The following is a 15,427-nucleotide window of genomic DNA, read 5'->3' as shown; positions in this document are numbered from 1 at the left end:
ACGATGGCGATTGTGTCCGCAGGGTGGTGGTGGCCACGCTCACCCCCACGCCGATGGCCGACCCCAACGGGAACAACGACTCCGGCTACGTGGCGTCGCACGTGGAGGAGACGACCATCGTGTCCGGGTCCGCGCCCGGCAGCCCCAAGATGCTCAAAGCGCCCGCCCCGCAGGTCAGTCTAATCACGGTGCGTTCGCGCACCGCTCTACTGTGTGATTTTTTTTTCTGTTTTGCGTTGCTTTGTTGCGCACGAGGGGCCTTTAAGCCTCTGCCCGGCCCACCGGCTTTGATCCCCTGCAGGGATCTCTGTCCGCTCCGCTCGGCATGCGCGTTCACCTTACACACTGCCAAGCGCAGCAAGCGAAGCCACGTGGCGACCGCCAGGGCCGCAACTAGCAGCAACAGGGTCAACAACAACAGCAGGGGCAACTATTAATGTTTTCAAGTTGGTAGCACTGCCGATGCACACGTCACCGTGGCGGTGTGTAAGTTGGTAAGCCTGCCGCCCCAGTTGTTTGACGGGCCGGTAAGCCCGAGCCCCGCGCGCACACCTCTGCCGCAGTGGTGCCACCACACGGGTCGAGGGGAGCATGTGTAGCCCTGTAAACTAGCTCGAATTGCCGTTAATTTCGTGTTACACGGGTGGCCGCCCTGCACGCATCGCCCGCCGTTAGGTGGAGTTGGTGCGCCCCGCGCCCACTCCCCCCGGCCGGGCAGGTAGGCCGCGCATCCCGCGTCAAGTTGGCTCGCCTGCCCGCCCGCGGCCAGCGTGCACCAGTGTGCCGGCGTAGTTTGCCAGTGTGGGGTGCCAGGACGACCGCCCCGCCCCGCCCATCCGTCGTCCGGGGGAACGCGGAAGCACGACGCAAATTGAACATTCTTCGGAGCAGTGCCTTTACTCTGGAAGATGACTGCGGGGCCGAGGCGATGTGAAGGGACTCCCCGGGCAGGCGCAATGCACCGCGGATAGCGCATGGCGGAGGGGGAGGGGGAGGCAGTGCCGCAGCAAGCGCAGGGCGCGGCGGGGGCCCTGCCGGCCTGGCCGACCCTGTCGGAGGCACGGCGGGGTGCGGGTGTGTTCCGGGCCGAGTCGTGGCAATGGTGGCAAGCCTGGCAAGCTGGCAAGCCCGCCGCAGCATGAGGGACTAGTTGGCGGCGGCCAGTTGTCGTGATTTAGTTTTGTCCGGGTGGGTAGGCTCCCCCCCCCCCCCCACACACACACACACACAAACTCACACAGAGTCGCCAAACCCAGAGTCAGACCGTGTCGGCGGGGTGCCCGCCATGCAGCACAAGTGTCCGTGCTGGCCGTGCTGGCCGAGGCAGGCAGGGGGTGGCTCGCCTCGCCACGGTTCGCCATGGCGCCGGTCGTCGCGCTGGTCGTCGCGCTGGTCGTGATTCTGCCCAGCATCCCCCCTTGCGGTTACCTGTGCCGCTTCGCCCGGACTGCATGAGCCCCGCCCGCCTCCACGAGCGGCTGCGGCGAACTGGCCGCCCTGAGTGGGGCGAGCGGCAACGCGAAATGCATGCGCGGAACCACGGCCAACGGCCGCAGAAGTGTCGACAAAATGTCGGGACATGAAAGTGGCGGCCGAAGTTGTCCGGAATGAGATTAAGCCTCGAGTTTGCGCGCTGCGGTGCTCGGCGGCACGGCGGCAACAGCGTGCCCGGCGGGTACTGCTTGGAGCACTACTCGACGCGTCTAGCCGCAGCATGCGGTCTCTCCGCCCTTCAAAACAAACCACTCTCAGCTGAGATTCCGTTGTTTCTTTATCGCGTTAATCGAGTTTCATCGTCGTTTTGACGTTTTGGTGTCCCGGGGCGGCTCACAGTGGGCCAGAAGACCGGTGGAGGCGGACAAAACTCTAGACGCGTTTTGCGCTCCAGAGTCGCTAAATGGGACTCGAACCGAGCGTGTGACCCCACCAATGGATTGCTCTACGAACGAGGAATCCATTGGTGAGGGTCATACGTTCGGTTCGAGTCCCATTTAGCGACTCTGGAGCTCAAAACGCGTTTTGTCCGCCTCCACCGGTGTCCTGGCCCACTGTGCGGCGCTGGCGGCGGTTCGATGACTGTGTTCTCTGTCCGGCAGGGGAAGCGCAACGGGGCGGCCGCGCTGAAGCGGGTGCTGTCGGGCAGCCTGCGCAAGGGCGGGCCCGACCCGCCGTCCACCAGCAGCACCAAGTGCAGCACCAAGGACAGCAAGGACAACAAGGAGTCGCGCTTCACCATCTACTCCAAGCACAAGGCGTCGCGGAAGAAGCGGGACAAGTCAGCGGCCAGGAAGGAGCGCAAGGCCACCAAGACGCTCGCCATCGTGCTGGGTGGGTACCAACCCCGTTCGCGTGTATCTCGTCTTCGCGGCCGTAGCTTTTTTGCGGGGAGTCGCGCGATGCATGCCGCTACACTGTGGCCCCGTGCTGCTTTCGTTCAGTGAGCCCCACCAAAAACCGCCCCGAAGGCTTCAAATAAACGGGCAACAGCAACAAATTTGCCTTTCCCTCTAAAACCCTACTCCCTAAAGGCGCGCGCGCTGGGAATCCCTCTCGCATTCCGGCGGGGCGGGGCGGGGCGGCCAATTGGTAGCCCATTCCAGTTTATTGCCTTCGTTTCCTCTGTGTCGCGGCAAGCTGTTGCAGTCCCGCGTTCCGAGGCAAGCCGTGGAGGCCGTGGAGACCGTGGAGGCCGTGTCGCAGGGGGTGGGCCGAGGCGGGCTGGCGGCCGGGCTGGCGGCCGAGGCCTGAAAGATGGAACTAATGCGGTGCGGTCGCGCTGCGAGTCTAATGGTACAATTAGGGACGCACTCGGCCACCATTAAGGCAGTTAGACGGGGGTCCGAGGTTCGAACCCCGCCTCCGCCGTGGCCGCCTTCTTTGCGCGCCCACTTTCTTTATTATTTTCCCATTATTCAGACGGGCTCCGCTCCGCCGGGCCCCGCTCTGCTCCGCTGGCCGAACTGGTCAGGGCCGCTGTACCACGGAAAGCACAATCACGCGGAAGTCCAATTTCACGTTTCTGAAAATAACACCACCACAAAGGAAACGTCAACATGGAATGCATGAACTGCACCACACTCAAAAGCACCTCCCGTACCCAAACCAACTGGAGCATACGCATGCAAACGCTAGTCGGAACGGACTGTACACGTTCTAGTGCATACTGTGTGACGTCCCGTTTTGTGGAGCACTCAACGAGTAATGATTTTTTCAATGCTCCCTTTTCCATGCCGTCGGCGGCCGCGATTTTGCACGTTTGTTTGTCACCGTTCCGTTGTGGCGCTCTCCCGCGTGTGTGGGCATTATGCACGTCGGAGGGAAATGAGCTCCATTCGGACGACATGAAAGGGAGGGGGGGGGGACTCGGTCGCTGCCAACGCGCCACGCCAACTTTCAAAAATGGCGTAGGATTTGCCGTTCGGGCCGCAGCGGGACTGGGGCGTCCAACGCCTAGACACCGCCATCAGGGGAACAAGTGAAACTGCGCCGAAAAGCGCAGCGGGGCGCGACAAATTGGCGATGCCGGGCCGGGCCGGGCCGGGCCGGGTGTGGTGTGCCGGGTCGCCGGGCCGTGGCAAAGGCCAGTCGGGGCGCGCCAGGGCGCGCTGGCCCGGCCGACCCTCCAAAATTTCATTGTAATGGCTCTATGCGGCCACATCAGTGCGGTGTGCAGCCTCGTTAGCGGGCCGCTCGGAAGGGGGAGGGGGAGGGGGAGAGAGGCCGGATGATGACGGAAGCCGCCCCTCCAATCGGGCCACAAGCTCGCCGTCATCGTGTCCATCTCGCCGGGCGTGTCAATGGCGAGAAGGATCTCTAGTGCAGTAGTTCCAGCGGCGGCCGTCGAAGGGTCGCCGTCATTCCACCCCCTCATCTTTCCTTTCGCCTTTTTTTCTGCACCTGGCCCTGTCGAGCCGCGTCAAGCGGCGACATGGCCGGCAAAACGGCGACGTGTTGCGCGCTGGAGTGCATGCTGGAGGCTCCAGCGGCCGGCCAGCCCCTGTGGCGCAGGGCCCGTGCGGCCCAGAGCGCTCCGAGGCCAAAGCCGGAAGGGCTGGGTTGTTGGCGGCATGCTGGCGGCTGGCGCGGCACGCTGGCAAGGCAGCAAGGCAGGCATGAGGGAGGGTCCAGGCAACAACAGGGCGGCCCTCACAGCCCACATAGGGCCCGGCACGGCCCCGGCACGTGCGCGCTTCGTAATATGCAGCGCCGGACGCACGCCCCGCCCCGCCTCCCTGTCCGAAGGTATTAGGGTGCGGTCCGGCGCCCCCACACCCCTGCCCGCCCTTTCTGTTGGCTCCCCCGATTTTCCGCTGCGCCCCAATTTCCACGTCCGGGGTGATAACAGAAAAGAAGAGCGTGTCGACGGCGGCCTTATCTGCGCGGCTACTCCCGACAATGACCACGGCCTTGTGGGCGTCCTCGGCGTCCTCGGCGTCCGGGACGAGGCGGCGCACCGGAAAATAGGCTGCTGGTGCTGCTCTTCGCGGCTGCCCTTGTTCGGTGCTCTCTCCCTTCGATTCCGCGGTGCCCCGCAGAACCAAGGACGCGACTCCCGCAAGCCGCGGCGCGTCTCATGAGAATTATTTCCCCCGAAAATTAATCAGCCAGTGTCCCGCGCCGGCCGCGCCTTTTCAGGGCCTCGTTGTCCGCCGCGCCGCGCCGCGCCGCGCGTTCTGCTGGCTGGCGGTACCGCTTTGTTGGCGGGGATTGCGGCGGTCCTCCCGTTGTCGAAGACAATGCGCCCCACTGGACTGGCAAAACAAAAAAGGAAAATTAAGGGAAAAGCGTTTCCGCTTGAATACGGGCGGGGGCCACTTGCACGCACAGGCTGGCCGGTCTGCCCGCCTGTCTCCAGACTCGCCCACAATCGGGGAATGTGTGTGTTCGTGTTTGTGATTTGCCCTCCTTTTGCCGCAGGCGTGTTCCTGGTGTGCTGGGTGCCCTTCTTCACCTGCAACATCCTGGACGCGACCTGCACCAAGCTGGAGATGAACTGCCAGCCCGGCGTGGCCGCCTTCATCCTCACCACGTGGCTGGGCTACATGAACAGCTTCGTGAACCCCGTCATCTACACCATCTTCAACCCCGAGTTCCGGAAGGCGTTCAAGAAGCTCATGTCGCTGGACTCGTAGGGAGAGCTTTGGGCGTACGGCACCTCCAGCGCTGTCGAGCCGAGTGTGGCCACTCAGCGCTGAACCCCCACGACCCGTTCGCCGCGGTCGCTGCCGGGAAGGCGACGTAGACTTGTCTTCCCGGCAGCGTCCTCTGCGACCCGCATGCTGCGCGGTGGGCGCTGCAGGGACGTCAGTGCGCCAAACACATCGCTGTGGAAATGGAGCTCAGTTGGAGAAGTTGGCAACCCTGCGCGGCGGAGAGCGCTCTGCCTGGAGCCGCTAGAGCGCGCTAGAGCGGTGCGCACTCCCGACTCCAGGCAGCCTCCAGCGCTCCGCTTCTCCTGAGGCGTCTTCCTCCAGCAGCGGGCCTCGGTCGTATCCCCTCCCCCTCCCCTCTTCCCTTCCGCGGTCTGCCGATCGCATCCCAGAACCCTTTCCCCAATAACATATCTCCCCCTATCTCCCTCCCCGCCGTACGTCCAAAGCCACCGGGTGGCTTGCTATGCAGCGACGCTCCTCGCGCTGCTCAGTGGGGGCGGCCGGAGGGACTCGGGGACTGGAGCCGGCCGCCCCAAGAAGGAGAAGAAAACGCTTATTATCAAGTATGTGCCAATTACTAGGACTTTGGTGAAGAGCCGCGGATGGCTCTCTGTTCCCGGGTGGAAGGATCTGTAGTGAAACTCCAGTTTAAACTGTAGTGCCAAAACTACAGTTCCTGAACTGCAGTTTTTGGTAAGAACAAAGTGCAGAATAAGTCCAGTTTCAGTTTGCTTATGGATCTGTAGTTTGCTGTGTATGCAAACTGCTTTCTAGCTGAACTGTTATTTGTTGACCAGGTATAAAATACTATCTGCAGTTACAAAGTGAAGTTAAAAGTTTTTAAAGTCTACTCTACTTTAATAGTCCACTACTGAAGATTCGCCTACACTTCTATCTGCAGCAGGATCTACAAAGGAAATAAAGTTTCTGCTCATACTTTTTTACACAATGACAAACTAGTTGAATGTTTACTACAATTTGTAGTAATTTTTTGCTTAAGGCATAGTTTAAGATGTCAAGCACTACAACTTGATATGAAGAAACAAAAACAATTACATTGAGTGATTAAAATAATATAAGGATTGAAAAGGAAATATATCTTAGAAGTTTCAGTTATTTCTTTTAAACGTTTACGTTGAAATACTTGACGTTGGAGACTTTTAGAAGACACGACTAAACTTTCATATGAAAACCTATATGGCTGGATGTAACCAATTCTTAAAATACTATCTGGTTATCTGTTTGCTTATTTTATAATGTTCCATATTGGTCAGGTAGCATGTGACAAAGTATTGCGGAAATCAACAAGCCACAAAATTTAGCCAGCTTGTCGCCAAACAAGGTCTAGCTAAGTGGCATCAAATTCATTATGACTGGATGATAAAATGTCAAACACAAATAAAACTAGAAAGCATTATAATGCAATGCGTCTCAGAAGTTGAAAAGGTAACGACTCCAGTCGTTGAAAATTAAGACCTTGAAGGCTCTCTGAATTAAATCACTCCATTGTGTCTTGGTTTCTGAGGCAGATTCATTATAAATTACATTTTGGACAAGTGGATTTCACTCAAAGTACAGAGTGGCTTACAGTAAAACTGTAGTTTTCTAGCAGTTCAACTCTAGTTCCTGAGGAAAGCCGGCCTTTCCATGTGGTCGAGAAGCCAAGCCCCTATCCACAAGGAAGCTCAGTGGTGCAGTGGTCAAGGCCTCTGCCTCACAAGCCATGGGTCCGAGGTTCAACTCCCGGCAACATCCAATCAAAACACACAATTAATACAAAGTCAATCATCTCAGGGGTCAGAGGGAGGAAAAGTCCCCTCAAAACAGGGTTCAAAAATTAAAAATTTTGAATTTTGAACCAAATTTTAAAACTGCAGATTGTTTTCTCTTTTGAACTAACTCTGGCTGTGTAACTAAACTACAGTAAAACTGTACTTTGAACTATAGTCAACTGATCTGAAGACTAGGGCAACCTGGGTGAAAAACTATAGTTGTCCGAAATAACTGGTACTTTTTTTGCAGTTTAATTGTAGTTTACTACACTTCAACTGTAGTTGAACTACACTTTACCTGCAATTATAAAATACATTACAGTAATTTAAAGTATGAAAAAAATTATTTAAAAATTAAGTTTAACATTACAAAAAATCTATATTTTTCCAATATAGTTTAAACTGCAGATCCTTCCACCCGGGTTTCGAATAAGTTTAGACCAGGTGGGCCGGCAGTGGTGTTCCTCATAGTGCGAGGTACGCGCCGGGCCCACGTTTCGATTGGATCAAAGGATGGATTGAGACCAAACCGTCTCTGTGTACATAGTTAACGTTTAGTCGCCGCCCAAGGAGAAGTGTATATACGAGTTCTAGGTTGTGTCACGTTTCTACCATGTTTATACTTGATTTCTCTCATTTTTCGAGTTGTCTCGAACAGTGTTTGCACAAAATGTACATAGATTCACATGTAAATACCTGTATTTTGTTTTCGTTGAGCTCTTGTATTCCCGATTGTACGTATCATTGTTCTGTATAGTGAGTTAAAGTCTGTGTAAATATTTATAATATGTTGCTCCTGTGCACATTTTGAAAATATGTAGTCATAATGTTAAACCTACGTGCTGTGTAAGTCTATTTTCAGGGCAAACTTCGTTTTCTACAAGACTGTCCCTTTCTTGCAGTTTTATCTTGCCTTGGTCCGCCCGCCCCTGAGTTGCTAGGCTCACCTCAAGGGTCGGCCTCCTCTACCCATTCCTAGGTCATTAAGCGAAAAGGTGCTGGCTACGTGACGAGCACTTGCGAAGGACGGATAAAAGAATTATTTAAAAAAAACCTTAGATGAGAATTACGAGTATATTTTCTATATATATTTGAGTCAAAAGAGCGGTGAGCAGTATTAACGCGTTACGTTTTGTGATGTACATAAGTGTTCCCGCCTTGCCTTTCCCGCCGGCAGGGGCCGCGCCTTCGCAGTGACGCAGTGAGGGTGGTTTTCCGGGAAAAAAAGAGAAAAAAAAACTAACCCGGTGGCGAGAGCACGCGGCGAGCGCGGCCAGCTCCACTGAAAACATAGAAACAGGGTAACCCACCGTCAGCGCGCGGGGCTGCGCGGCCCCTGCCGAGGCACCGTTAAAATGCCGCGGCAGTGTCAAATGCCAAAGCAGTGCCAAGGCAGTGCCAAGGCAGTGCCAAGGCAGTGCCTCCCCCGCCCCGCCCCAGCAAGGTGGCCGCCGCCGCGGACCGACACCTGCCCGGGCCGGGTGACCCGCCTCGCCCCGCCGGTCACCCTCCCGCGCCGGTCCTGAGCCCCAAGTCCGCGGTGGCAGCGCAGCTTGAAACCCCTCCCCTCCCCCTCCCCTCCTCTGTTTTCTCGCCTCCCTCCCCTCGGGCGGCTGTGCCGTCCGGGGAGCAGGGTTAGAAAGCCTTATTGCAAGTTGTTTATGGTGATATCTGTTAATAAAAAGTAATTGTAAGCAGAGAGTACAAAGAGATATCAAAAGGTTCTTAATTAATAAAAAATATCGTTGCGAAACTTTGCTGGTGTGTTTCTTTAACGATGTACCCCATTCCTGTTCATTCCTCAATGTCTGGTATTACGGCCATTTTCCTTTTTGTTACAAAACTATTTATTTCTTTACTCATGTATCCTACGGGATTATCACAGCATTCTCATTCTGCATCTACACTGTCATTTTAATAGGGTAGGCAGAACATCTATCACAATTTTCTTTAAGGAGAAAATGACAAAACTACTGGCTGCGGGAACTTTCGGAAGTGGACGGGCCCTCGCTGCCGTCGAGAAGCGCGTCTCGCTGTTGTCTGTTGGCCAAGTCTTGCAGTCGGGCGCGGTTCACTCTGGGGCCTGGGCAGGGAACGGAGGCATTTCAGATTGGAAATTTGTGATCCAGACGCTGATTCCCTGAAGGTGCACTCACCGATGAAGCTCAAAACGACTGGCAGGAGAACGAGGCCGTGCAGCGCACCGAGGATGACCATCATGAGGTACATCCTGAAGTAGTAGACCTGCATGACCTGCACCGGGGCGAAGGCGAGGACCAGGATCCCAGAGAACTTGGTGAGGAAAATGCCGGAGAAGATCTGTGACGGACCGTTTTCATTAGTAGGACGATTCAGGCTCACCGACAGAATCGCTGTAAATATTTTTAAAAGACGAAGCTGGTTTTTGAGTGGCGTAGACGCGCGCAGACGCCGTACCGAGCTGCCCGTTTCCACGAGGGCCTCCTGGGCGCGGGCGACGCGCGTCGGCGCCGTGGACTTCTGGAAGGCGTGCATGACGTGCGAGTTGAACTCGACGGCGATGCCCATGGCCACGACCAGGTTGACGGAGGACAGGGCGTTCAGCTCGACGTCCCACAGGTACATGACGGCCACCATCTCCAGCAGGATGGCGACGACGATGCCGCCGACGATGGAGGAGGCCACCAGGTCGAAGCCGTTCAGGAGGGTCATAATGAAGAAGAGCAGCAACAGGGACTGGATCAGCGACCCCGTCATGGTCCACACGATGGCCAGGTACTGCTCGTAGTACACGTAGAACACGCTGGAGGGGGAGAAACGCGTAAAAGCCGTTAGCTGCAGCAAAGACCGCCAAAAAAAGAATAAAATGTACGTTTTTCGCAGTACCTGTACGGGAACACCCTGACGTGCTCCTCCAGCTGCAGCTCCGAGTTGATCTTCTTCTCCATGGCGTCCGTGATCTTGCGCGCCGCCCGGATGCCTTCATAGTAGTCCGGGGAGGTGCGCACGCGCGTGTGGTAGCCCATGAAGTACGAGTCGCCGACCTCCGACATCCCCGAGTCGCCCAGGACGTAGTTGACGCCCTGCGCATTTCCTTCGTGATGGACCGGGGGAGGGGGATAAGACGACTAACAAAGGAGAGCTTAGGCTCACCGAGGCGTAGGACGCCACGCCACCCTTGGCGCAGTCCGTGTCCGGGATGTCCATGAGGAAGCCTGGCAGGAACTTCCGGATGGCGGCGGCGGAAGGCCTCTTGTTGGCGCCATCGACGGCGACCTGGCAGCTGTTGCACACGGGGCTCTTGCCTGTCGGTCCGAGCCGTCATCGTCACGCCACTCCGTCACGCCGCCCTCCAGACTGACAGTTATTAATAGCAATCGGGCCAAAAACTTACGGTCATGCGGGCAGAATGAGCCATTGTTGGCGAACACTTTGCAGCAAGTTTCAAGCGTCGTCCAGTCGAAGAGGTCGTCTATCCACGATGACGCCGGCCTGGCGATGTGCGACCTGCGGAGGCCGATTTCGAGAAAGTGGTTTTAAAGGGCCCCTTCGCCGCACTACGTACGCGCCGCGCTACTCACCACTCGGGGGTCTTGGACGCGGCGGTGATCGCCGTGGCTAGGGAGTCCGAGCGGCAACCTATGCCTCCGCAGATGAGGTTCTGGTGCTCGGGAATGGTGTAGTTGAGGCCCTTCGTCACAACGAAGTACACGGGCGGCCCGATCGAGAGCACCTCCTTCAAGAACTGGAACAGGCCGGTCGGCCGGTCAGTGGGTTCGAATCCCGGCGGCGCCGCGTTCGCTTTGTTCGGACCTACCTGGAAGTACTTGAAGACGTACGAGTCCTTGGTCATGGCGAGCGACTGGTCCAGGCCGATGTTCTCGCGTGGCAAGCAGGGCAGGGTGGCGAACACCAACCCGATGAACACTAGTGGCACGGCGACGCGCACCCAGCGCCGCATCAGGAAGGGGGCCAGCTTGGACTGGAACAGGCGCTCCACGAAGCGGCCGCTCTTGCCCGGCGGCGCGGCCTCGACGGTCATGCAGCACAGCACGTCCAGGCGGCCGGACAGCAGGCGTCGCTCGTGCAGCGCCAGCACGGCCACCAGCACCGTGACCTGCAGCACGAAGTTGATGAGCAGCGCCACGGCGGACAGCAGCGCGAACGACTTGACGGCCGGCATATCGGACAGGGAGCCAATCAGGAAGCAGCCCTCCTCGGCCAGCGTGGACAGCAGCATGGACGGCCCGGCGTGGCCGAGTGTGGCGGCCACCCTGGCCACGCTGGGCTTGGCCTTGGGGTTGTTGTCCAGGTCCAGCAGCCGCTCGTGCCAGCCCACCACGATGAACAGGTTGTCCACGCCCACGGCCAGCACCAGGAACGGCACCGCCTGCAAGCGCAAAGAGTGAGCGAGTGCCGTCGCGAATGAGGGAACGGAGCACCTGGTACCACTTTCTTACCTCCAGGGTGAGCAGGATGGCGGGGTACTTGAGGTAGGCGAACCAGCCCATGGCGGCCAGCACCGACAGCCCCACGGAGGCGACGCCACACACCGCCACGATGATCTTGCTGTCCACCTGCGTGATGGAAACCGAACTGCTAGTCTCACAACTACACTGCCTCGTTTCAGTATCAAAATGTATAGCTCCTTCCTCACCAAGAGCCTTTTCCAGGTGGTGATGCGTCCCAAGGCGAGGGCCACGTACAAGAACATGCACCCGTAGGAGATGAGGATGGTGCCGGTAGAGGTCACGGACACCCTCTGTATCTCGTCCTGGATGGACCGCTCCACCATGAAGGCGATGTCCATGTAGTCGGGCTTCTTCGTCTTCTCCCAGTCCTGGAGGAAGTCGATCAACCTGAAATAAACGCGGTGTTTTAGTCGGAATTCGCTTTCTGTATTGAAACAATCTTTTCGAGCGTAACATGTCGGTGACGTCACCGCACAGATTTCCCGTTTCGAACTCACTTCTGCTCCCACTCCATGGCGGGCTTGTTGTCCTCCTCCTTGACGTGGTTGTTGAGGATGAAGTTCATCACGAGCGCGTTGGACTGCACCATGGTCTTGTTGGCGTCGTCCAGGAAGCCGCCGACGACGAGCAGGTTCTCGGCGGGGCCGCCGTAGGGCGCCAGGCACGACGGGTCGTACGAGTTCCTGAGAAGGGCAGGAAGCATGCATTTTGCATTTCGCCCATTTCGCCCTCGGACTGTACTGGGGTCAGATTCCTGGCCGGATGGAAAACATGGAGCGCGCTGACACGCCACGCCACCGCCACGCCCAGAAGTTTCCATTTGGTTTCGTTTGCCAGTGGCCACGGCTACGGCATCACTATGCGAACGGGGCGCCGAGGCAGCGCCGTGGCGGTAGGCAGCCCATCGCGCGCCCGGGCCGAGAAAGTTGCGGCCAGGGCGGTGCTCCAACGGGCTGATTCGCAGGGAGGTCTCTCTCGCACTCGTGGGGCCTTCCGAAAGAGTGCGAGAGAGACAGTCAAACCAGCGGCATGCGGGCGTTATCGCGCGCCCCGCCAAACTATCCGCCGCGAGTCTTTCCGCGGTGTACTCACTGCAGGCAGTCGTAGATCACGTTCAGGTAGTTGGTTTTCAGCCCGTTCTTCTCGCCCTCTTTGTTGAATTTCTCGAGCGAGTTTTGGAAGTAGCCCCAGATCGTCTGGATGGTGCACTTGTCCACGGTGACGGGGCCCGTGAAGTCGTTCTGCAGCGGCGCGAAGCAGACCTGCTCCAAGGGCAGGCCCTCCTCCCTGCCGAGCTGCGGGGGCGGACCAGGGCGGACGGGACTGTCAGGTCGTGAAACAAAACTCCGCGGAACTCGACGAACTCGACGCTCGAAATCCGGTTTGAAGGGGAAGCACACTGTGAGTACGTACGTCCTGGATCGCCATTTGCAGCTCCCGCACTTGAAGAAGGAAGTCCTTACTGAACACCGGGCCGAAGGAGACATTCCCTTGGGGCATCTCGTGGGTGATCTGCAAATGGTCGAAAATGTGGGGAAATTTTGAAACAAAAATCATTTGTGTACCCCTCAGTAGGTATAGAATCTTTCCAAAACCCAATGGAGAGTAATTAGAGAAAACTTTACCTCGGGGAGGTTGACCGCCTTGATGAAGATCTGCGCCGGCCGGTAGAACGGGCCGAAGTGTGCGTCGAAGTAGTCCTTCTCCTTTCTGCTCTGCGACGTGGGCGACGCCCACAGCTGCACCGGGTTGGACACGAGCTCGATGTTGCCGGCCTGGTAGATGAGCACGGCCAGCAGCCAGGACGCCACGAAGAACACGACGACCGGGTAGGAGGCGCACACTGGAGGCAGACACCGTTTTGACCACCGCCAGTCGTTTGCGTCGGAACTTGTCCGAAGGCGAACTCACCAAATCCGAGTCTTCTGAATCCGTTCTCCACCATGACCTCCCACTTGTAGCCCCACTGCTCCAGCCGGCTCGGCTTCATGTTCTGGACCGGGGGGTCGGGGATGAAGTAGGCGTCCGCCGCGGCCTCCGCTGCACCGGAAAACAGTTCCCGTTGATCACCCCAAAACAAACAGTTCCACGCGGGGTATCGACGGTTACCCACATTGCTGCTTCCGCCTGCGGAGGATCTTCAAGCGCACGAACACCGCAGTCCCCACCAGGATCACGAGGTAGCCCAGCACGGCGCTGAAGACGAAGATGTCGATGCCGAGGACGTCGATGAAGATGGACTTGCGCGGCTTGAACACGGAGGCGTCGTCGCTGGGGCAGCTGATGGGGCAGTCCACGCAGGAGCAGGGCTCGGAGGACGCCTGCCGCAAAGAGGAGAGCGGCGTCAATACCCCGCGACCGCAGAGACAGGTGCGCGTCTTCGGGCCGCCTTCCTCCAGGCGTCTCCAGGCGGCTCCAGCGACCGCCAAAGTCTCTCGCGCCACGGAGTAGTGCCGGAAGAGGAAAGAAAGTATCGAGGAGGGGCGGGGGGAGGCCGAAACGCCGCGCCGTTCCGGTGTTTGAACCCACGACTCACATCAGCACTCTCGTTGCAGCGGACCGTGGGGATGACCCTGTTGGACATGTCGTCGAAAGTGCCGCGCGTCGTCAGGAACTTGATGACGAACGGGGAGAACGGGTTGTCCTCGCCCATGTATTTGAACCACCTGCGAAAGAGAGTGGAGGGTGAATTCCAGACGCTGCTGGCACTTCATAACGATGTTTCAAGAGGAGGGCCCTCAGCGTGAGTCACAGCGCGCAAGGAAAAAAACGACACTCGAGCCAGTGGATTAGTGGCGAGCGCAGGTGTTCGCCGATAAACGCTTGCAGCGGAGTGACAGGCGACAAAGAGAGTGCGCTGCGCACAGTAAAGAAAAGACCGCTTGCAGCCATGGCGACTCGTCTCACCTCTCGGTGGTGCAGGTCGAGGCGTCGTACGCGCCGCAGGCGATGTCCGTGGCGTACTTGCCGCTCTGGGGCATGATGACGCCCTTGCACGAGTCGAACACGTTGTCCATGCTGTCCTGGGTCGTGTAGAAATTCAGTTCAGTGACGTACTTGTTCCCTGTCGAATTGCAAAGTCACTTTCACCCAAATCGTTTGCCGAGGCCGTAGTAAAGTGGCAGTGTGGTAGCTCAGCCCACCGTCCGCGTTTGTTTTGGTCTGCACGGGCTCCAGGAACTCCGACTGGGTCGGCGAGCACGTCATCTCGCAGAAGATGTTGAAGAAGTTTCGGAAGCAGGACGGGCAGCGGCTGTAGATGCCCGCCGCCTTCAGGAGGTTGGCGTGCATCGTCTCGACCTGCGCCTCGCTGCAGCACACGTAGGCGTCTGGACAGGGCAGGGCCGCAAACAGTCAAAACCGAAAAAAAGGACTGTGCCACGGGAAAGGAAACATTTTGGCGCTTACCGCCATTTTCATCGAACAAGTTCGGACAGTCCGCTCGAAGTCGTTCTATGCCGGCGGCGCTGGTCATTTTCTTTGGCGGGCCGGAGTACACGCAGTTCTGCTTGAAGCCCTTCTCGTTCACGTTGCACTCGTCATACCAGACGCACTTGCCCGTGTCGGCAGTCACCCGCGCCTGCGGGGACAAGCGAGGCCTGTCTTGAGCACCCAGGTGACGGGTTCAAACCCCGTTACCGGCGATCATAATTTTGCATGCAAGACCGGAGGCCGTGCGCCGCCTTTATAGCAGCAATTTCTTTTTTAACGGAAAACAGAGTAAAGCCGCCGTTTCGGAAAGTCGTCCTTACCGTGAGCGTGCAGAGGATGATGGCGGCGCCCAGGATGGCCGTCGGGGACGCCATGATCGTCGCGGGTGGTCGCGGGGCTCCGTCAGCTCGCGCTCCTGACCACCGTCTAGGACGAGGAGCGGCGCGACGCGCTGCCACGGACGGTCCCACCAAACTCGATAAGATTGTGCCACCTGCCCACTACACTCGTCAATGACAGCGCTACGCTGCCACCGCCACTCTGTTGCAGTTGCTCGTCGCCGAGGTTCCGGCGGCGCGGAGATAAGCCCCCCAGTTTTTATTGCAGTTTGATTGGAGAT

At 57.8% G+C, this 15,427-nt stretch overlaps 2 protein-coding genes across 5 annotated transcripts in view; one reads left to right on the top strand and one right to left on the bottom strand.

Moving 5' to 3' along the window:
* Window positions 1-8,669, top strand: part of LOC117654382 (dopamine D2-like receptor) — a 150,704-nt gene extending 142,035 nt beyond the window's left edge. For 3 of the 4 annotated variants that reach the window (XM_034401006.1, XM_034401000.1, XM_034400988.1), the window contains 3 exons: window positions 23-173; window positions 2,097-2,328; window positions 4,918-8,669. In XM_034401006.1, coding sequence (XP_034256897.1) covers window positions 23-173; window positions 2,097-2,328; window positions 4,918-5,132 — 598 coding nt within the window. In that variant the 3' untranslated portion in view covers window positions 5,133-8,669. The remainder of the gene's footprint in view (window positions 1-22; window positions 174-2,096; window positions 2,329-4,917) is intronic. The other variant, XR_004588313.1, reaches the window with a different exon arrangement.
* Window positions 8,670-8,748: 79 nt separating this feature from the next.
* LOC117654371 (NPC intracellular cholesterol transporter 1 homolog 1b-like) lies at window positions 8,749-15,291 on the bottom strand. Its single transcript, XM_034400976.1, has 21 exons — window positions 15,129-15,291; window positions 14,785-14,956; window positions 14,520-14,705; window positions 14,284-14,440; window positions 13,913-14,042; window positions 13,490-13,697; window positions 13,288-13,416; window positions 13,002-13,219; window positions 12,790-12,888; window positions 12,469-12,671; window positions 11,874-12,059; window positions 11,562-11,763; window positions 11,365-11,481; window positions 10,722-11,294; window positions 10,486-10,649; window positions 10,299-10,411; window positions 10,058-10,209; window positions 9,791-9,987; window positions 9,362-9,707; window positions 9,082-9,244; window positions 8,749-9,008 (listed from the first exon to the last, which is right to left on the bottom strand). Exons 1-21 carry the CDS (start codon window positions 15,180-15,182, stop codon window positions 8,896-8,898), a joined length of 3,882 nt encoding a protein of 1,293 aa, XP_034256867.1. The 5' UTR covers window positions 15,183-15,291; the 3' UTR covers window positions 8,749-8,895.
* Window positions 15,292-15,427: the final 136 nt, after the last annotated feature.

The sequence above is a fragment of the Thrips palmi genome, unplaced genomic scaffold (genome assembly GCF_012932325.1).
Source record: "Thrips palmi isolate BJ-2018 unplaced genomic scaffold, TpBJ-2018v1 HiC_scaffold_1, whole genome shotgun sequence".
NCBI lineage: Eukaryota > Metazoa > Arthropoda > Insecta > Thysanoptera > Thripidae > Thrips > Thrips palmi.
Note: the sequence above shows the minus strand (reverse complement) of the source record. Positions and strands in the feature narration are given on the sequence as shown.

Excerpts from the sequence above, each read along its gene's own strand:
- LOC117654371 (XM_034400976.1), bottom strand. The coding sequence starts at position 15,182 with ATGGCGTCCCCGACGGCCATCCTGGGCGCCGCCATCATCCTCTGCACG. Across the intron at positions 11,482-11,561 it reads CCACCTGGAAAAGGCTCTTG|GTGGACAGCAAGATCATCGT; the intron begins GTGAGGAAGGAG and ends TCCATCACGCAG. Across the intron at positions 10,650-10,721 it reads ACGTCTTCAAGTACTTCCAG|TTCTTGAAGGAGGTGCTCTC; the intron begins GTAGGTCCGAAC and ends GGCCTGTTCCAG.